The sequence below is a fragment of the Suncus etruscus genome, chromosome 3 (assembly GCF_024139225.1).
Source record: "Suncus etruscus isolate mSunEtr1 chromosome 3, mSunEtr1.pri.cur, whole genome shotgun sequence".
NCBI lineage: Eukaryota > Metazoa > Chordata > Mammalia > Eulipotyphla > Soricidae > Suncus > Suncus etruscus.
Genome location: NC_064850.1, coordinates 115,509,736 through 115,532,674, shown reverse-complemented (window position 1 = coordinate 115,532,674; position 22,939 = coordinate 115,509,736). Strand labels below are relative to the sequence as shown.

General features: G+C 41.1%; 1 protein-coding gene and 1 non-coding gene across 4 annotated transcripts in view; both read right to left on the bottom strand.

Annotated features, from left to right (window-relative positions):
• SLC10A7 (solute carrier family 10 member 7) overlaps positions 1–22,939 on the bottom strand; it is a 224,016-nt gene that overhangs the window by 199,962 nt on the left and 1,115 nt on the right. For 2 of the 3 annotated variants that reach the window (XM_049770107.1, XM_049770108.1), the window contains exons 2-4: positions 18,866–18,948; positions 15,605–15,741; positions 12,313–12,388 (exon numbers count right to left, since the gene is read on the bottom strand). In XM_049770107.1, the coding sequence (XP_049626064.1) occupies positions 12,313–12,388; positions 15,605–15,741; positions 18,866–18,948 (296 nt within the window). Of the gene's footprint in view, positions 1–12,312; positions 12,389–15,604; positions 15,742–18,865; positions 18,949–22,939 lie in introns of those variants that run through there. The other variant, XM_049770109.1, reaches the window with a different exon arrangement.
• LOC126005676 (U6 spliceosomal RNA) lies at positions 4,203–4,309 on the bottom strand. Its single transcript, XR_007494717.1, has one exon. It is a non-coding gene; the product is annotated as a U6 spliceosomal RNA (small nuclear RNA).

Here is a 22,939-nt window from a genome sequence, read left to right as displayed (position 1 = left end):
GAACTACCATAACCATGTGAATGAATGAGGGAACTGGAAAGCCTGTCTAGAGTACAGGTGGGGGTGGGGTGGGAGATTTGGGACATTGATGGTGGAATGTTTCACTGGTGAAGGGGGGTGTTCTTTACATGACTGAAACCTAATCACAATCATATTTGTAATCAAAATGCTTAAATAAAGATATTATAAATAAAAAAAAGAAATCCAACTACAAACAAAAAATATTTCTGAATAGGTTTGAAAATATAAGATCAGTCCTATAGAAAAGTCTTTTATTTCCTTCCAGATAAGATCAACTGGGGGAAAAAAAACAAGGCTTTTATTCCAGTCCAAGCACTAGAAACCTTCTCTTCCAATCTGACACAAGGCCAGCTTCTTTGGCTGCTGCCCTGGAGTGAGCGGCAGGAGCCACTGATGAGGTTCAGACAAAGCCAAGTTGGAGTAAATCACGGAGATGTGAGGAAATCCTATGAGAAACAGTCGGTGACACCTTTGGATATGTCTATAAAAGCTGATTTAACAGAAGACAAACCAAAACGAGACATGAAGCATTGCCTTCAGGAGACAGATTTCAAGAAAATAAAAATTAAATTAAAAATATGATATGGGCCGGAGAGATGGCATGGAGGTAGGGCATTTGACTTGTATGCAGAAGGATGGTGGTTTGAATCCCGGCATCCCATATAGTCCCCTGAGCCTGCCAGGAGTGATTTCTGAGTGTAGAACCAGGAGTAACCCCTGAGTGCTGCCAGGTGTGACCCAAAAACCAAAAACAAAAACAAAAAACCAACATATATATATGATAGGTCTAAATTTTGAAGAAACTCCTTTGAAACTAATGCATTTACTAAGTGCCAGGTAAGTACCCTAACTTGGGAAATGTCAATGAGTGCACAAGACCCTAGGATACAAGGGTGGAGAAGAAACACACGTGGTGCCACCTCAAGCTTCATGAACAGTGAAGACAGAACAGCATATTAGCAGGTACCCACCTGGTTCTGTTTCAGGCATCACATGGTCCCCAGAGTACTGCCAGGTACAGCCCTGGTGATCCCAGGCACTTCCAGGAAGACACGGGTAATCCCAAACAGCATTGGGATTACATCCTTGGGTTGCTTGGATATCCAACCCCTCAAAAAAGAAGCAAGAGAGGAGCAGCAGGATCAACATCATATGATGTACTATGAGCACCCCGCAGAAATAGAGAAGCTCTGAAAAGGGAGGTTGGGGAGTACCAGTCCAGGAGAAAACAAAACCCACACAACACCAGAGTCTTCATTTGAACCCAACTACAGAGTTGGGGGTTATTTCCAGGACAACCTCATCCTGCTTAGGTAGTTAGGGGTCTTTTAGCTCCCTCTGTCCTACCTCCAGTCTCTGGGTTTGCAGCCCCACTATCATCTGTGATACTACATAATCCTGCCAATGGTCCTTAATCTATTCAGAGGTTAGCTTTCTCCTCTGTCAATGGGGAGTGATTGTAACAGCACCTGTAGCAAAGTGTCTTAAGAAGATGAAAAAAAAAAATGGTGGCTAAGAGGCATTGGGAACAAGGTCTGGCCCACATCCTGGGCTGTCCACACCCAGGCTGGATATTTGCATGGGATAGCTATCTGGGAAAGGCAATGAACTCTTCAACTGCAGGGAGCAGCCAGCTCATTGCACCAAGGGCATAAGAACTGCCTATAAAAGGGAAGAAAGATGCCCTAAATTGTGCGTTGTTGCAAGCCCTGAAATCAAACTCTGCCCCCCCCCCCTTTTCTCCCTCTGGATCAGAAACTGGAATAGTGCACCATAAAGGAGAGCATTACTCCCTAAGAGATGCTATAAAACCTGAAGTTAGGTAAGCTTTCTTCCGATCAGTATTCCTGGCTCTTTTATTTTGTGAACACACTTCAAACTCAATTAACTTCCTGATTCTTTCTCTAGTGCTAGCAATCCATAACAAATTGGGCCTTAAGTTGTAAAACTTTACCTACCGTAGCACAAGATACTGCTCTGACTCAACAGTGTAAACCAATGAGATGTGTATAATAAAGATTTTAGGTAGCCACCTAAAATTTTCTCACCAGGTGAAGAAAGAAATTCCTCTGCATCAAGAATATGAGGGTTTGGGCATAAATAGAGATCCCTGATATTTGTTAGGGAGGAGGGTTAGAGAAGTGGAAGATATTTTCATACGCAAAAAAACTCTTTTCTGAAGGAGGAGAGAGAATCATTCCACGGCTCCAGATATTACTCCTGTTTTAGCTTAGGGAATCTCATAATGTAAGGCAGGGGTCCTCAAACTTTTTAAACAGGGGGCCAGTTCACTGTCCTTCAGACTGTTGGAGGGCCAGATTATAGTAAAAACAAAAGTTATGAACAAATTTCTATGCACGCTGCATATATCTTATTTAGAAGTGAAGAAACAAAATGGGAATAAATACAATATGTGGCCCGCGGGCCGTAGTTTGAAGACCCCTGATGTAAGGGATTGAACTTAAAATCACTACATACAAAGCATGTGCTCCAGTCTTACAGCTAGCTCCTGGACCCCTAAAATAAGCTCTTGTTTAAACAGGGTTTAAAGTACATCTGCATAAATGAGAAAATCTGAGTAGAACTCTGTTCAATTCTACTATATTTTATTTTGGCACAATAAATATATCAAAAGACCCCTGAAGAAGAGAGTGAGAAAACACAGGTTTAAACATGATTGCAAGGCCAAAGTGACAGTAATAGTGACCAGGGCATTTGCCTTGCACGCAGTCAACCCAGATTCTATTCCCAGCTTCCCATATGGTCCCTCACGCCTGCCAGGAGTAATTCATTTTGCAGAACCAGGAATAACCCTTGAACACTGCCAGGTGTGGCTCAAAAATAACCACAAAATCCATAATTGCAGTGTAAGTGACCTGCTTGCTGCTCAGAACTGCTCTGCTGGAACCATTATCTGACAAAAAGGACACAGAAGTCTTTCTCTTACTTTCCCCCAATAGCCCCTGGCTACTATGAAGACTCTTGCAATCAGTTAAAGGGACCAAGCAAAGCATTTCCTACAAAGAACAGGCACAAACTGGTTGCCAAGACAAACACATAGAAAAATGAATAAATAATGATGGAAGGACAATGAGTGTAACAACAGAGGCACAAAAAGCATTCTTGGGACAAAGAGATAGTATAGTGATTAAGACCTATACTTTGCACACTTCAGACCCCAGTTTGATCCCTGGCATCACACAGGGGTGTGCCAGGAGTGAGTGATCCTGAGCACTGGGCCTGGAGTCAGTCCCGAGCACCACTGGAAAAGGATGAGGCCCAAATTCACTCAAAACTCTAACACCCCTCAGAAAAGCACTCTAATGTTGAAAGCATTCATAGAGTGGATATCAGCCAAGACTCAACAAAAAGGGGCAGCACTGAAACCAGGTTCTGCCCAGGGGAAAGACTTCCATGTAGTGACAGGAGGGCCAGGTGGTCTCAAGAGAGAGGAGCAGGTGGATCCAATGAGCCAAGCACAAACAGAAGCAGCTTCATCTGGAGCAGAAAGTACCCAAAGCAGTCTCAGGCCTAACACCAAAGGAATCGCCCACAGACACAGGAGGTCAGAAATAACCCCACGGAATGGACCAATCACCCAAGAGTTGTTTGGGAGCATTAAGAAAAGCTGACTTTGAGAAAATATGGATGGCAGATTTTACTTCTAGTTTATGATGGTGTTTTCCAAACTGTAGTTCTTATTTTATTTCATGACTGATGTTTCCTTTCTAAAAGGGAAGCAAAGGAAGAAAAGAAGAAAAATGAAAGAAAGAGGAGGGACTTCGAGTGGGTGTACTTGGAAAGGGGCCTGTATCTCAGTGGGTTGTTTTTAAGAGTTTGGCACTCACTCCTTACACAGAAGGTCCTGCAATTTCAGTGTCTTAGTGCCTGACTGGAATGCAGCTCAGTGACACTCAATAGATCCAGGCCATTAGTTTGGCTCCTTGGTAATGATCTGCCTGTAAAGCCTTATTGTCCCTAGAAACAGGATGTCTGCTCCAGAGACCTAGAAGACATAGCAGGACATTTTCATGAAACAAAATGACCCATGTAAAGGGTCATTTCTGAATTTTGTAGTAATACAAAGATAAAACCCACTTTCTTTAGAAAGCATTAGATGAAGACCAATTTTTTTCTTTTTTCTCTCTCTTTTTTTTTTTTTGTCTTTTGTTGGTTTGTTAAAAAATATAAAGCGCTTCACGAATTTGCATGTCATCTTTGAGCAGGGGCCATGCTAATCTTCTCTGTATCATTCCAATTTTAGTATATGTGCTGCCGAAGCAAGCACAAGACCAAATTTTTTTCTGACAGTTGCTAAATACCTTAATATGAAAGCTCCATACTTAATTTTAAAAGCATATAATCTCACAGAGAATAAATTGAGGAAGCACGTAAAATCTACTACTAACTGGGGGTCAGTGTACAGTGGTTACAGTGCTTGTCTTGCACATAGTTGACCTGGGTTCAATCCCCAGCATTCTTCCTGAGCCCACCAGGAGTGATCCCTGAGCTTAGAGGCAGAAGGAAGCACTGTTGGGTATGCAACCCTCCAAAAAAAAAAATCTACAAGTAATACAATCAAATAGATCATATATCACCAAGAAACATAGTAAAAAATTATTACCTTCTCTGATTTATTTAGGTCCTTTTACTTTTTTTCCAAAGCATTTTCATCAGAAACAATCCTATCTACAGACCACTGGTTAAAATGTTAAAAAAAGAAAATATTCCAGATCACAGAGCTAGTTGGGGACCAGTCTAGGGAAACAGCTAAACCTTCTCAGATTTACTTATTGATATTGATACTTATTGGTACTTATTATGTAACTTAATGGTTAATATGTTGCTGAAAATAAGTCTTCTATGTTCAATAATTTCATAAACATACATGTGTAACTCACATATAAGCTACAAATTTATAAGCCATATAATCTGTAAAAGCAAAGATCTAAAATTTGGCAATCAAAGTAAGAATAATCAATTCTCTACTTAAGACATAACAAGTATGAATGTTAATCAAATAAGATCAACTAATAAAATATTTTAAGCTATTGTTTGTACCAGTTTTTCCTCAGAAATAACCAAGGTGCATCCCCAAGATGGAAGTCTGAAGCTAATCAAGTTACTGAGAAAATGTTTGCCCCATTTTTTTTTCTTTCCTTCAAACAGAACCACATAATTTGAACCATCTTGTTTCGCCTCACAAATTGAGGGGGAAATAATGGAGGGTATCAAGACCAGACAGTAGTATTGAACATTAAGTAGAAATAAAAAAAATGATCAGACTTAAACACCTAATCCAAAACCAACAACAACAGAATTGACACCCAATCTACAACATGCTAGACACAGAGGGGACCACTTATACTATCAACCTAGGGGGTATAAAAGGGGGATATGGGATGCATGCTGGGAACAGGGATGGAGGAAGGACAACATTGATGGTGGGAATGCCCCTGATTCAATGTCACTGTGTACCTAAAAAATTACTGTGAAAGATTTGTAATCCACTTTGGTCAAAATAAAAATAAGAAAGAAAAGAAAAGAAAAGAAAGAAAATTAGATAACTTTTTTTAATGTTTACATAAAACTACTCAAGGGAGACATGGCACCAGATTATGATCGATAGGTTAGTTGGCTATTGTCTGGTTGGCTGGTTGATTTCCGGCATCCCAAGTGGTTCCCTGAGCCAGTCAGGAGCAACTTCTGAGCACAGAGCTAGGAGTAACCCCTGAGCACCACCAGGTGTGACCCAAAAACAAACAAACAAACAAACAAACAAAAGCTTCAAGATAAGAGAGTATAGGAAGATAGGCTCCCTGAAAAATGGGAGTTAAAAAGTCAAGAAAAAGGGTCAGAGTGGTAGCACAGCAGGGTGTCTGCCTTGCATGCAGCTGACCCAGGACAGGCCTGGGTTTGATCCCCCGAATCCCATATGGCCCCCCAAGCCAGGAACCATTTCTGAGCTCAGAGCCAAGAGTAACCTCAAAAAACAAACAATAAAACAAACAGAAAAGTCAAGTAAAGAAAGAAGAGAAATAGGGAGAGAGTTGCAAAGAGAATGAGGAAACAGAAGGTGGTTGGAGGCAATGGCCATGGTATCAAACACTGCAATTAGGTCAAAGAGGAAGGAACTGAGAATAGGCATTTAGGTTTAAGGATGAGCCTTGGGCCAGATTGGTCGAAATAGGAGACAATTTGAGAGGCAGTGAGGGGTTAAATAAGAGAATTCTATTTCAAATTAGTTTCCCAGCAGCTTAAAACAAGCACAGTCAGCACTTTCCCAAGCTCCTCAGAAAGTTAATCCAATCTAGAAGATGAGATGACAGTTACAGATAGACCTGAAAGAAGAGCATTAAGAACAGAGAATTTCTTGCTGCTGTTTCTTCTTCAGTTGTCCAAATTTGAAAACCTCTCCCCATTTTCCAGAGAACACGGGAATCTCGAGAGTAAATGATGACAGCAACAAGCTTGCAAAAGGGCTTTTTATTTGGGGAGGGGGGTATACCCGGGGACGCTCAGGGATTACTCCTGGCTATGTGCTCAGAAATCACTCCTGGCTTGGGGGACCATATGGGGATGCCAGGGTATTGAACTGAGGTCCATCCTAGACCAGTCGCTTGAAAGGCAAATGCCCTACCTCTGCGCCACCACTCCTGCCCTGTCCTGACAGCCTTTTTTTTTTTTTTAAGTAGATTGCTCTAAGAACTTATTCAACTTCCACTGCAAGAAAGAGGACCTGAAAGCAGAATTGAGCAGAATAGAAAAGTAAGGCAGCAGGCCAATGACTGCCCAAACCAACACAGTTACTGACAGATCCTAGTGGCTTTTCGCTTCATGCCCTCTGTGTGGCCTGGAAATGCCTTTATAAATTTTCAATGCATCTTATCTTCATGCATTGGATTAGTAAGATCAACTCCCCATTGACCATGCAAAATAACCCTGAAATGTTTCAGGCCTCCTTGATAAGCCCGATATTGAACTTTCTTCCCCATTTGGACTGTGATGAAGTTGATCTTTCACCTCTTGCAAAAGTCTTCCCACTGCTATCATTTCTGAGTAGGTAATGAGCACTTCATTTGCTTTCCGAGCAGACGGAAGGCCTTTTTGAAATACACGCACACTGCCATGACCTTCATCTATACCTTAAAGAGTTCACCACATGCTATCATTTTGCTTTGCTCAAGAGACCATCTTTAATGCTCTTTATAGAGATTTGGAGGCTAACCCAAGTGATAAAATGAGAAACACATTCTCTCTCTCTCTCTCTTTCACTCTCTCTCTCTCTGACTCACTCTCTCTCTCTTTCTCTTTTAACTGGTCACCTTTCTACTTCACCTATCAAAACTTGGCCTGTAAAACCTATTTAGAATTCTGCAGGACTAACAATGGGCTCTAGAATCCTCTGAGCTGCTAAGTAATATATGACCAAGTGCCAGATGAATACATTTACTCTAAAAACACACCATCCTCTGCTCGAGGACAGGATTCTCTGTGACTGCCAGTGTGAACATAGTACATACCTGGCCTGGACACTGGGATCCATGAGGCTCAACTCACAGCAGGTTCACTGATTTTTTTCCAACTTTATATAATTCAACCCACCCAATCTGGCTGATTTTGAGGTTTCCATGATGAATAGAAGTTTTGATTGGTCTCACATCACACCAAATGTACGCACTAGAGGTCAGATACCATCTGCTACTGGTTTCCTGCTGTCAAAGACAATGCCCACATAGTGCCTTTTAACTACTGGCTGAACAGCACTTTCTATTATGAAGCTTTACAGTGGGTGCAACAGCACCTTTTAGTCTCTTTTTAACATAGACATATGCATTTTATAATTTAATATACATTTTAATATCTTTATACAATTTGATTACAAAACATGATTGTAGTTGGGTTTCAGTAACATAAAAAACACCCCCCCTTCACTAGTGCAACATTCCCATCACCAATGTCCCAAATCTTCCACCTCCCTACCCTCCCCCGCCTGTATTTGAGACAGGCTTTCTACTTCCCTCATTCATTCACATTGTTATGTTAGTTGTCAATGTAGTTATTCCTCTAACTGCACTCACCACTCTTTGTGGCGAGCTTCCTATCATGAGCTGGACCTTCCAGCCCGCATCTCTATTATCTCTGAGAATTATTACAAAAATGTCTTTTATTTTCTTAAAACCCATAGATGAGTGATATTCTGTATCAATTTCTCTCCCTCTGACTTATTTCACTCAACATAATAGATTCCATGTACATCTATGTATAGGAAAATTTCATGACTTCTCGTCTGATGGCTGCATAATATTCCATTGTGTATATGTACCACTGTTTCTTTAGCCATTCATCTGTTGAAGGGCATGTTGGTTGTTTCCAAAGTCTGGCTATTATAAATAGTGCTGCAATAAATATTGGTGTGAGGAAGGGACTTTTGAATTGTATTTTTGTGTCTGTAAGGCATATCCCTAGGAGTGGTATAGCTAGATCATATGGGAGCTCAATTTCCAGTTTTTGGAGTAATTTCCATAAAGGCTGGACTTGACAGCATTCCCACCAGCAGTGAATGAGAATTCCTTTCCTTCCACATCTAGCACCGCTCGTTCTTGTTCTTTGTTATATGTGCCAGTCTCTGTGGTATGAAATGATACCTCATTGTTATTTTGATTTGGATCTCCCTGATGATTAGTGAAGTGCAGCATTTTTTCATGTGTCTTTTGGCCTTTTTTTTTGTTTTGTTTTGTTTTGTTTTTGGGTCATACCCAGCAGTGCTCAGGGGTCACTCCTGGCTCTAGACTCAGAAATCAGCCCTGGCAGACACAGGGGACTACATGGGATGCCGAGGTTCGAACCACCGTCCATCTGCATGAAAGGCAAACACCTTTACCTTCATCTTATCTCTCCGGACCCGTCTTTTGGCCATTTGTATTTCTTCTTTGACAAAGTGTTTGTTTATTTCTTCTCCCATTTTTTGATGGGGTTAGATGTTTTTTTCTTGTGAAGTTCTGTCAGTGCCTTGTATATTTTGGAAATTAGCCCCTTATCTGATGAGTACTGGGTGAATAATTTCTCCCATTCATTGGGTGGCTCTTGTATCCTAGGCACTATTTCCTTTGAGGTGCAGAAGCTTCTCAGCTTAATATATTCCCATCTGTTTTTCTCTGCTTCCACTTGTTTGGAGAGTGCTGTTTCCTCCTTAAAGATGCCTTTAGTCTCAATGTCATGGAGTGTTTTACCTACGTGTTGTTCTATATATCTTATGGTTTCAGGTCTGATATCAAGGTCTTTAATCCATTTGGATTTTACCTTTGTACGTGGAGTTAGCTGAGGGTCTGAGTTCACTTTTTTGCAGGTGGCTAACCAGTTGTGCCAACACCACTTGTTGAAGAGGCTTTCCTTGCTCCATTTAGGATTTCTTGTCCCTTTATCAAAAATTAAGTGATTGCATGCCTGGGAAACATTTTCTGAGTACCCAAGCCTATTCCACTGATCTCAGGATCTGCCTTTATTCCAATACCATGCTTTTTTGATAACTATAACTTGGTAATACAGTTTAAAGCTAGGGAAAAATGCATCCCATAATTTCCCCAAGTATTCCTTTAGCTATTCGTGCATATGTATTGTTCAACAAAGTTCTGGAAGTACTTGATATAGCAATTAGGCAAGAAAAAGTTATCAAGGGCATCCAGATAAAAAAGGAAGAAGTCAAGCTCTCACTGTTTGCAGATCACATGATACTATATTTAGAAAACCTTAAGAATTGTACCAAAAAGCTTCTAAAAATAATAGATTCATATAGCAAGGTGGCAGGCTACAAAATTAACATGAAAAAAATCAATGGTCTTTTTATACACCAATGATAGGGAAGAAATGGACATTAAGAAAATAACCCCATTAACATCAGTTCACACAAGCTCAAATATCTTGGAGTCAACCTGACTAAAGATGTGAAGGACCTATACAAAGAAGATGATAAAACCCTGCTTCAAGAAATAAGAGAGGACACATGGAAATGGAAACACATACCCTGCTCATGGAATGGCAAGATTAACATCATCAAAATGGCAATACTCCCCAAAGCATTATACAGATTTAATGTGATTCCTCTAAAGATACCCATGACATTCTTCAAAGAAGTGGATCAAACACTTCTGGATTTTAATATAGTTTTAATTGAATTATCATGAGATACCCAGTTAGAAAGTTGTTAATGATTGAGTTTCAGCCACACAATGTCCAACACTCTTCAACAATGCATATTTTCCACCACCAGTGTCCCAGTTTACTTCCCAACTGCCCCCACCTGCCTATATGGAAGACATTTTTTTCACTTCATATTTTATACATAGACCCCATAATTTTAAAGAGAATCCTAAAGTTCCTACAACAGCAAACACATTCTAAGCCAGCTGAGCTAGAGTGGGAAAAGGGAACTTAATTGTAGTCTTTCCCTCCTCATCACCCCAATAAAATGACTACCATTTTCAGGACCACATAACTTCCTAGATGACTATTTACCTCCACCATTCTTGTAAGGTTCTCATCTCTGTTCTGTTGACCATTCTCCCCCACTCACAAGCCTACCTTCTCAGTGTCAAAGGGTTCCAAGGCTCAGTCCTTGTGCCTCTTGGCCCTTGCACTACTCTCACCCTAAATAACTGACATGCAAGAGCTAAGGCTCCATGTCTAGCCACTAAGATGCTGGAGTTCCAAGTTCTCCCAACAAAGCCTAAACTAACAGGCCATGAATTCCCCTCACAGGGTACTCTTCTTCACCTCGGTATTCATAATATTTTAGCAGCTTAATAAAACCTATGCAGCTAGGCTGGATAGAATGGGGTACAGCTCAGACAGTACATGGGCAAGTCACTTGCATGTGACCAACACCAGCTCAAAGTATTGGCACGACATATGGTTCCTGAGCACCTACCACCATAAAAATCATGTAGTCACTAATTCTCTCACTCATTCTCTCTCTCTTTCTCTCTCTCTCTTTCTCTCTCTTTCTCTCTCTCTCCCTCTCCCTCTCCCTCTCTCTCTCTCTCTCTCTCTCTCTCTCTCTCTCTCTCTCTCTCTCTCTCTCTCTCTCTCTCTCCCCACCCCCCATCAGTATATCCTGTCTTGCCCTGTTTGACTAACCCCACTCTTCCAAAATATGTAAACACAAACTTCAAACCAGGAGATATCATTTCAAAGAATGAAGCTGAAAAAATAAAAAACAGAAAAATATAGAACATTCAAGAACTCACTCAGAGAAAACAACAACAATAACCAGATTTTGAGGCCAACAATTTCCTCTAGATAAGACCCTGGACTTCCAGTTCCTCTCAGCCTGATCATGCTCACATCTGAGCACAGAAATCACTGGGACCCCTAGGCCAGAAAAATAGCAATTGATCTAAAGAAGATATGGATTACAAAAAAGTAGATGAAAAAGATAACCTCACCCTTTATGAGTCATAGAGCAAAGCAAAAAACACTAGACCTCAACTGAATAGTCAAGAAATACTACATGCAGATAAAAACCATAATGAGATACCAGGACAGGTGGGGTTCATAGATGAAATGAAAAAGACTTAATAATAATAAACAGTAATGTAGTACAGGTATTCTCATCCAATAGTGGCTTAAGTATATAATACTGTGATCATTTAAAAGAGTTTAGCCATTTCTTAAAAAGTTAGGCATAGGCAGGGTTGGAGAACTCGTATAGGAGTTAAGGCATTTGCCTTGTATACAGTCAGCCTAAGTTCAATTCCCAGCACCCCATATGGTACCCTGCAGACCACCAGGAATAATTCCTAAGTGCAGAATCTGGAGTAAGTCCTGAGCACCATTAAACGTGGCCCCAAATTGAAGACAAACAAAAACACAAAGGCAGTGATAAAGAGAGTGTGTGTGTGTGTGTGTGTGTGTGTGTGTGTGTATGCATGCATGCATCAGGAAAAGAACCCAGGTAGGCTATGTGCAAGGCAAATGCCCTACCTGCCGTTCTACCACTCCTGTCCTCCTTTATAACTCTTGAACATGGTCCCTCCAGTTAGATTCTTGTCCACTGAGGAGAGAAAAATCACCTTCCCCATTTCATTTGTCTCCTTGCTCTTCTCTGAGAACTCCTAAATTCCATTCCTCCTCATCCATTTAACATCATCTCAATACAGGAATAAACCCGCTTCTTTCCTGTCCTACTATGCTTATGGACACAACTCTTCATCCCCCATAATAATGCCATATAATAAAAGGAAATCAAAGTTCAGGTTCATTGAGGTTTAGATCAAGGACCCCATGACTCACCTCATTTCCACCAACTGCCTTGGTTAAGATCACTGCAGAGGACACTGGTGGAGGCATGCAGCCTACTGTCTGCAAACTGGAAAGAGGAAAAAGACTCAATGAGAAGCAGTAGAGTCTTTTAATTTAGGTTTTTAGTAAATTTATTCTCGGCAAGCAAAGCTGAGCAAAGAGTGTGTCTTGAGCACATGTGTTGCTGAGTTTACATAATTAATTCCATGTGAGGTGACCTGGTTTACAACTTCATTCAACCCTCAAATTGGGTCATTTTTTTTTGTTGTTGTTGTTTTGTTTTCTGTCTTGTGGCCACATCTGGTGGCACTCAGGGGTTACTCCTGGGTCTTCACTCAGAACTTATTCCTTATGGGCTCAAGAGATTACCTAGGGTCCTGAAAATCAAACCCAGGTCAGCCATGTGCAAAGTAAATGAACCCTTCTCGCTTTGCTATTGCTCCAGCCTGGTTATTTCATTTACATTTTTTAAGTTATTTAAACTCTCATTCTATGTCAATTCAATGAATTATAAAATACTATAATTAATTATAATTGTATATTAGTGAATACATTATAGGATAGCCAAAAGGAATAATTATTTTGGTCTATGCATATATTCATCTACCTTTTCTTGTCTTTTTTATTTTTTGGTAGGAAATGTTTTGGTAAAATAAAACCCTAAAATAATTTCCAAACCAACAACACTCTTACATTTGTCAATTCCTTTCCTATGCAACCACAATTCATAAACAATTCATTCAATCAGAGACATTTTTCATTGGAATATCATTATAGCAATGGCATGATACAATTATTTACTTCTGAGATTCAGACAATAGTCTATTCTATATTCTAAACATTTTTCCTTTTTTTCTTTTTCTTTTTTTTTCTTCTTTTTGGGCCACACCCAGCTGTGCTGAGGGGTTACTCCTGGCTCTATGCTCAGAAATTGCTCCTGGCAGGCTCAGGGGACTGTATGGGATGCAAGGAATCAAATCGGGTGTGTCCCGGGTCAGCCATGTTCAAGCAAATGCCCTACCACTGTACTATACTCTCCTGGCCCTCATTTCTTTTAAGTTATATGCCCCTCTATGTCATGATGAAAAATCCATCCTTTGAGTTTAGGATTAAAAAAAATGTTCTGTAGGACAAACAAATGAAAACAATGAGTAGTAAATTTAAGCAACAAAGATCAAAAGAAATGCATGGCACTCCTTTATTAGCAGTAGTGCCAACCACAGGTCAAAAAAGAAGAGAGAGGGGCCCGGAGAGATAGCACAGCGGTGTTTGCCTTGCAAGCAGCCGATCCAGCACCAAAGGTGGTTGGTTCAAATCCCGGTGTCCCATATGGTCCTCCGTGCCTGACATGAGCAGACAGCCAGGAGTAACCCCTGAGCACCGCCGGGTGTGGCCCAAAAACCAAAAAAAAAAAAAAAAGAGAGAGAGAGAGAGAGAGAGAGAGGAAGAGGGAGAAGAAAGGTAAAGAGAGAGAGAGAAAAAAAAGAAAGAGAACGAAAGAGAAAGAGAGACAAAGGGGAGTGTAAAATGCCTGCCCAAGAAGTAGGCAGGAGAGGGTAGGTGGGAGGGAAAGTGGGGTGATTGATGGTAGGAAATGTGCATTGGTGAAGTTTGTTACATTGTATGACTGTAACTCAATCATGAACAACTTTATCTTGAAAAAAAAAAACAACCTGTATTATAAACAACACAGAAGGTAGGTTGTCTTGCACATGGCCAACCCAAGTTCAATACAATGTCCCAAGCACTGCCAGGCATAATTTCTGAGTGCAGAGCCAGGAGTAACTCCTGAACATCGCTGGGTGTGAACACCCCCCCCCCAAAAAAAAGAAAAAGAAAAATTAAACATATTTCTCTGTGAAGACATCGTAAAACTTAAAAACTAAAATATTCTGCTTTTCTCTAAAGCTAGGAAACTAAATATATTTTGGTCCAACGAGACAATGAGTTACAGGTACAAAGCACTTCACAAGGCGAGAACAAAGATCCAAGACTCACTGGAACTCAGACCAAGATGAAGGACTAACTGACCTCTGGATGATTTCCAGCTTCATTAGACACTCATTAAAATATATTTGCATAGTAAAAAATATCCATCTGCCCATGTCATGGCAGTTTACCATTGCCCAAGAAGTGAGCAAATATGGATCTGGTAATGCCTTGATTCTCCTCCCAAACCCTCCCTCTTCTCTGAGACATCATAAATATTTCACCTTTAATTAACTTACTGCAAGTTTATAACTATGTAACCTGGAAATCTATATCAGAACTGCACTACTCTCTGTGGAGAGGCCCATGGATTCTTCTAGAAAGCTGCTTGTTACATGCCTGTGCATTCTTTAGTGTACAATATTCGCTATTTTCTATTTCACTATTTTCTCTGTTTTATTCTGGACTCTCACTTGAATTCTTTCCTGGGCCTATCCAGCATACCTGGTCCCCAAGTCAGGCCCTAATAGTTTTATCACTGGTCAGGCAGTTCCTAAAACATTTTTATTTCAGCTTTATTTCCTGTTGTTTCTCCAATGCCTATATAGCATTGGAGCCAAACAAATGACTTGAATACATAAAAAAGTGATCTCAATTAATATCCTCAATATCACAAATTAGTAGACAGCAAAAGTAGATTATCCTCACTTTATAAACAGGAAACTCTGGCTTAAACCATTAAATGACTTTCCTACCAAAGTAGGACCAAGATGAGAAAGTGATTTGGGACTTTGAGCTTAGTGTTTCTTCTATTATACCACAAGCATAACAAATGGTTTGTTTCAAACTATTTCAAATCAAATTTTTTTAATTCAATCTGTTCACTCAGTGGGAAGAGGCCTTATTCTATGTGGGAAGTGTGAACGACCCCTGAGCACAAAGCTGAGAGGAGCCCTCAGCACTGCCAATTGCAGCTCAAACAAGCAAAATAATGATTAGTAATAATAATAAGCAATAATATTTGTGACGGAATAAATAAGTCTCATAAAAATCTATTACTAGGGGACTAGAAAGATTGTGAAAGATTTACATGGTGCTTCCTTTTCATGTGCTGATCCTACTTAGATGCTCAGCACTGAATATGATCCCCCAAGAAATGTCAGGAGTGACCCCGGAACAGAGCCAGGAACAAGCACTGAGCCCTTCTAGGTGTGCCTCCCCCCCTAAAAAAAAAAAGGTCTGAAGTCTCTTATTTCCTTCTCACCTTAAAGTCTTTCTGGACAAAGTGACCACAGCAACAATGTCATCAGTGAAGCACCCTGAAAAGTGACCCCTTCGCAATAGCCCCACGTACCCTTTGAGAAGCCACTCGTTGATGGGTGTGATGGATAAGAGCTGTAGGAAAACCCAGATTGCCGCTGGGAAGAAAACAAGTGTGAAGATCTGGATAAACAGATGCAGTTTGATGTGTATCAAAGCACTGGTCAGCTCCTGAGGAGACAAAGGACACAAGAAAGCAGAGGTAAGAAAAGGCTCTGCTTCTAAAATACTGTAATTAGACGCCATGACCATTCAGATTGGTCGGTTCTTGATCAAGACAAAGTTCACTTCCCATCATGAATATAGACTTGAAAATCATTGCTCCTATAAACAAGCACAAGTCTAACCCATTCAAAACACTAACTCTTGCTGGGGGGCCAGAGAGAGATAGCAGAATGGTAGGGCATTTGCCTTGCACGCAGCTGATCCAGGATAGATGGTGGTTCGAATCCCAGCATTCCTTATGGTCGCCTGTGACTGCCAGGAGTCATCTCTGATTGCAGAGCCAGGAGTAACCCCTGAGCATTGTCAGGTGTGAACCAAAAACCAAAAATAAATAAATAAATAACTCTTGCTTATAAATTTTAGCATGATCCTCAGAGCAGTTGGAGTGGCCACACAAAATGGTACTTAGGGCTTACTCCTACCTCTGTGCTCAAGGGTCACTAAGGTCACTACAGATGGGGCTCAAGGGATCATATGTTGGGCTGGAGATTGAAAGAGAGCTGACTGCATGCAGGGAAAGTATCTGAACCAACCCCTGTAGTATATCTTAGGGTCCCATTTTATTTAAATCTAATAAGCTATCTTCATTATAAACAGGAATCTGATCACGACTGTGTTTGGATGAGATTTGGTTGCAAGTTGCTGAGCTTTCTCAGAACTGCAAGTACTCAAGTTTCTCTCTAGGATGAAACTTGAAGAATCCTGCTTCCAGGGAAGAATGGCACTTTTCCACTTCAATTTGCTCCAAGAACTCAGGGTAGCTATTGTTTGATCTAGTGTTTCTCAATTGACCTTCATTCAACCCAGATATGAGAAGTTCCTTTGCCCAGTTTGGGAACTTGGCGCAAGTATGTGAGTTGTCAGGGAGTTCATGAGACAAACTAGAGAATGGTAATCTATGAGTGAATTATGGATTCACCGAGAAACATGGCCTAACATCTCTCAGAATATTTCCAAAACCAGGTTGGTGGGTGGGCTTACAGCCTAGTTTGAGCCAGTGATTCTAACATTTTGGAATGGCTTTAATGATTTCTTGTATGTTTTTAAACTACTAAGCTACTGGAGAGTTAAGAAAGTGCCCAAAGGGCTAAGCAGACGTCCTGCATGCAAGCAGACTATGAAATCTAGTCCAGTCTATATGATCCCAGAGTTCACTGAGCACAAAGATGCGAAGATCAAGTATTGGGTGTCCTGCCATGCTGGCTGCTATCACTGGGTCCCCATCAAAAAGCAAACAAGTTTGGAAAAGATAGTACAGTGGTAGAGTGTTTATCTTGCATGCAACTGACCCAGGTTCAATCTCTGGGTTCCCATATGATCCCCTGAGCACCACCAGGAATAATTCCTGAGTGCAGAGCCAGAAGTAACCTCTTAGCACTACCAGGCATGTTTAAAAGAGAAACAAAGTACTTTATTTTTCCTAATTTTTTCTTATTTTATTTTGCTGCACCATTATTATTTGAAGAGTGTCGGGGACACATATGGCATTGTTCAGGGTACCATATGGACACCAGGGATCAAACCTAGGCCAACAGAGTACAAGAAAGATGCCTTACCTACTATAATTTTCTCTGGCTCCCTTTTCATATAGCTTTAAACAGAAGCTAATATGAAGGAAAAATAGAAAACAATATAACATCCAAGAGAATTTAGGACCACAAACTCAGCTCCAATGCCATAACAAACAACTGAAAAATTGGTTTCATATGACATTCTGTCTTCAAGTATAATGCAGATCAAATTACATTAAAATAATTCCACCTACTGATTACACCAGAGTCTCACAGTGTCAAGGATCGCTAAAAATAAGGGTAGAGAGATAGTACAGGGGTCCAGGCATTTGTCTTACATGTCTTCAACTCTATTTCAAAACCCCAAAACCCCATATGGTTCCTCGAGCCCTACCAGGATTGATTCCTGAGCACAGAGCCAGGAGTAAGCCTTGAGTTCTACCTGGTATGTCTGAATTTCCCACCACACCCCTCAAAAACATTCTCTGGATTTATTTCATTCCTTGAAAGTCCATGTTCAGTGACATGTTGTGGTCCTATGAAGAACACTATATGTCTTCAGGACATTGTGACTGAGAGTGAAATACATGAATGTTTCTCTTAAAATATCTACTGATGTTAAATCAGTGGACTAGCAAAATATAAACTTTTAAAAATCTTCACAAAGTCTAAGCTCTAAGTTAGATCATCTCAAGTATCAATGAAGGAACATCAGCTAGGAGCACAGAAGGACCCACAAAAGTTATGGAAAACACAACTAAGCATCAAGAACTCAAATGTGTCCAGCAGACTCTGCTGTAATTACCACCAGAAGCAGGTGCTTCAATTGGAGGGTTGAACTGAAAAGAAGCCCTTAAAATGGCAATCTCAGGGCCAGAGCAATAGCACAGCAGAGAGGGCATTTGCCTTGCACACAGTTGACCTGGGTTTGATCCCCAATATCACATATAGTCCCATGAGCCTGCGAGGAATCATTTCTGAGCAGAGCCAGAAGTAACCTCTGAGCATTACCTGGGTGACCTTCATGGGATGGAGATATAGCTCCAAGGGCTGAGCACATGCTTTACATGAAAAAGGTCCAGGCTCACTCCCCAGCATGGCCGGGGTTCCTGACCATCACCAAAAGTTACCCCTAAGCACAGCCCCTCACCCTAGTCTGCTGGGTACAGCCCCCACATAAGCAAACAAAAATCCTACAACTGCAGGCTCCTTACTGCTAACTATACCTGAGTATAAAACACAAGTGAGTACAAAGCCCAAGTCCAGTTCTCCCCTTTTTTGGTAAAGCCTACACACAGCTTTACAAAAGGATTCTGAAATTCCAAAATATTCAGCACCAAGCCAAAGAGATAGTACAGGGTTTAAGGTACTGACTTTGCATGTGACTGATCCCAGGTTGATCCTGGGAAATGCTTCTGGTCCCCAAGCATCACAAGGAGTGATCCCTTAGCACAAAGCCAGGAATAAAGCACAGCCTGAAACCTCCCCACTTCAAAAAAAAATTCAATCATAATAAAATGTTTCTTCCTGCCTGTCACATATGCCATGGGTAACAGTACCTCTGTTTTCAATGACAGTCCACTGTTGAAGAATATCGTCGCCACAGCAATGTAGGAGACAGTTATTTCTGGCTTTAGTGGACCTAGGAAGAAAAAAATGAGGTGCTGTCAGATGAGGTTGCCTGGCAGGTAGGTTGGTCTGAAAGAAGAAGCCTCTGAGGGAGAACAAATAGTGTCTTCAATCTTCTCAGTGACCCGACACATTGCGGGCCTGGAAGAGCTGGGCATTGGCCAAGAAACATCAAACCAACAAGCCTTTTCCACGAGGCTAAGGCTTAGAGCAGTGTCCTTTGTCCAAAGGGAGGTCAATGGAATATGCTGTCACACGGGAGACAAGCAGCATTCTCAATGAGAGCCCCCTTTATATACCCACATCCCTCAACCTCAGCTCCAATCACTGGCACTCCCCCAACTGCAAGGATAGAAGTGATGAAGGATACTCCCTTCTGAGCAATAATCACTCTGTCCCCAATCTGTTCCTGGTCCCAGAAATCAAATCCCTAAATTTTGTATTAATCCAGTTCTATACAAGGGCTGACTATTCTACAATTTTGCGTGTGAATGTCACAGTGAAGATGTAAAATAACAGTGCTGAGCCTTTTGTCACAATGGTCTTTGGTAAACTGTCAGCCAAGCTTGATCCCAGTCACCCAGGAAGGTGCTCTCTGGGCACATTCTGTGTGGCTCCCAGATGTACAGACTGCTTGGTTCCCAGGAGGTTTTTGAATGGAGAGGACAATGAGAGTGACCCCAACATTCAGCTTCCCATGAGTGTGCTGTCCACAACTGGACTGAAGTTCCAAACTTTGAGGGTGTTTGCCTTGCATGCAGCCAATCCAGGTTCAATCCTCAGTATCCCAGAGCACTGTCAGGAGTAAATCCTGTGTGCAGAGGCAAGAGTAAGCCCTGAGCATTGCTAATGCAGCCTAAAAACAACAACAACAACAACAAGACAACTTTTTTCATTTTGTTTTAAGGACACACCTATAGGTACTCAGAGCTTATTACTGTGTCTGCGCTCAAGGATCACTCCTGGCAATGTTTGGGAAACCATATGAGATACCAGGGATCAAACAGGCCAGTCATGTTTGAGGAAAATGCCTTAAGCTGCTGCTGTGCTATATAAGAGGCCCCCACAGAATATCTTTCTTTTAAAGGAATAGAGCAAAGGCCAAAGAGATGGCACAGTGGGCAGGGCCCTTCCTAGGTATGAGGTATGATCCAGATTTAATCCCCTGCACTCTCCTGAGCACCAGGAGAGATTCCTGAGCACAGAGCCAGGACATCACCAGCTTTGAATTTGGAGATCAGGGACCAGAAGATAATGCAGGTTAATGTGCATGCCTAGCATATGCCTGATCTGGTGTGATCACCAGCACCACATGGTCCCACCACATGCATGGCCAGGTATAACCCTGGGAGATGCCCCTACATACCTGAAGCATCACTGGGCTGCCAGGTGTTCCCTGGCCCTGCAGGACCCTTGCACTGACCCTCCAGTCCAGCTGGCTGAGAACTGTAGGTGGTTTTAAGCACCTACCTAGAGCTTCCTACTCCCAAGACGGAAGCCAAACTGGAAACCATTTCTTGTGTGGCATTAAAACAAACAGTATACACTTCCCCCAAATCCCTGCCCACCCATAAAGGGTGCATAGGACCAATTTTTGAAAAGCAGGTAATTGTAGTGGCAATTCCATGAAAAGGTGAGGAGAGGGGAGAGGGCTCATCAGAAAAGTGGCCCCTGATCCCACCAGATATTCTCCTGAGAAGTGGGGGAAAGAGCAACATCTCCTTCTCAGACACACATTCACACATAGTCACACACACACACACACACACACACACACACACACACACACACACACAAGAAGATGGCCGTGGGACAGAAGCAGAGAGTGCACAGAGGTGAGACTGAAATCTATAACAGAGATGTGATATTTGGTCCTTCTCAAAGGTCATGATTATATTTTCCATGTTATCAAAGTAAAAGATCAGGACATAAGAGCTATAAAGTGCATTATAAAGTAGAAAAGTAAATTTTACTTTTCAACAAAAACAAATAATCTTTCTTAATGAAAACAGAGTAAGTCAGAATAGCAATATCTTTTTTAATTTGGCTATAAAAACTAAGTACTGTGAGATTCTTCAAATGCTTTTTTTTTTAATGAGAGAGAAATAGAAAATACTTTGCAAAGAACAATTTTACCATTTTATGAAGTAGATTCTCACTAAAATAAATTTTACTTCCAAAGCTCATCTGAGATATTCAAGCTGATAGAACTAAGCTGATGAGATACTTCTGATTATATTTGCTGTTTTGCTTTTAAGGGCAAAAAATGAAGCCGTTTCTTTTCAGCATTCACATCTTATAAATGAAATGAGTCAAGTTCAACTCCAAATAAAAATAAAGAACTGACTCTGTACTTCCCAGGTAAACTCCTCTTTGGCCAAGAATGACAGAACAAGAATGAACCCTGTTACAGCAGGTCGAACTGACGTACACACAGCTCAGAGCCAACAGAACAGTCTCAGTATCTCCAAATTCACACTTTCCTTCTACCACGGCTCTCTCTCTTTCCAGCCTTCTTACACATATTAATATACAATAAAATAAAATAAACATTTTAAAAATAAATGTAGCTGAGTAAAAAGAAAAGAAGAAAAAAAATGATTCAGGCTAGTACTTGTTCTATTTTTTGCAAGCCAAGCCTTGCCTCTCATTTTAGGATTCCTGCATCTACTATCTACCTGAGTACAAATCTCACCAGCTAACTTTGTACTTATTTTTTTCCAAAGGGCAGCAAGATTATAAGGTAAGACATATAATGAAGGAAACACAGTGTGTACTTAGTAAGATCCATGGAGTGGTCATGTGCTTCACAAGCTGAAGACATGTTTCCTATGGAAGAGGATGTCTAGAAGGCAACATGTTGACTGAAATATTTTTGTATATTTGTGGCTTGGGACCACATCTGGAGATGTTCAGAGGCTCTTCTTGGCTCTGAGTTCAAGAATGAAACCTGACAGTGCTGGGGATGAGATGAGGGCCATATGTGATACTGCAAAGTTCTCTCTCTCTCTCTCTCTCTCTCTCTCTCTCTCTCTCTCTCTCTCTCTCTCTCTCTCACTCTCTTTCCTCTCTCTCTTCTCTCTCCTCTCTCTCTTCTCTCTCTCTTCTCTCCCCCCCCATCAAGGGGTTGAGCACATGCTTTGTACATAGTAGGCCCAGATTTGATCCCCACCACTGAATGGTCCCCCAACCCAGGCACAAAGCTAGGACTAGCCTTTATGTCCAGCAGAACCTCCAAGTGTAGCCCCAAAATAATACTTGGGCCATATCCAGAGGTTCTCAAAGGCTAGTACTGGTTCTTTGCTCAGGAGTGAATCAGGGGCAGTACCCAGGAATCTTACTTACTACATTTCTTTCTTTCCTTCCTTCCTCCTTCCTTCCTACAAGCACCTTCCACTCCTTCCTTCCTAGCTTCTCTTTTTCCTCCCTCTCTTCTGCTTTGTTGTGGTTGTTGTTGCTGCTTCCCTGCTTCCCTACAAACACCTTCCCTACTCTCCTATCTCTCCAGCCCCTGACTTGACTTCTTAGCAGACAGGATTATCATTGAATAGCTCCTAAACACCATCATTCACGTTTCCCAAGAGCAGCTCCCTCAAAGAAGAAACTGTCCTCTTCAGATGGAATAAGCAAGTCAAACCAGTTTTATTCTCATGGTCAGAAACATTAACACACATAGTAGTTAATGAAAGCAGAAGAGAAAACATAAAGCAAAAAGTTTTTGTGCCCACTATCTTGGCTCAAATCATGCCATTAGAAACATTTTCTGAAGCTCCTTCTGAAGCAGGAACTCAAGGCGGGAGTCAAAGGAACTCCAGAGAGATTCCTTTTTCATTACCACCATGTTTTGTTTTGTTTTGTTTTTTTAATCAAAAAGGTAAAATAGTTTCCCTTTCTTCTTAATCACTTCCTAGCATTTAAAAAGAAGTTTTGTTTTTTCCTTCTGTTTACCCCTGTTGCAGAGAGATGTATAAAACCTGTCAATATCCAGGAAATGACAACTTATA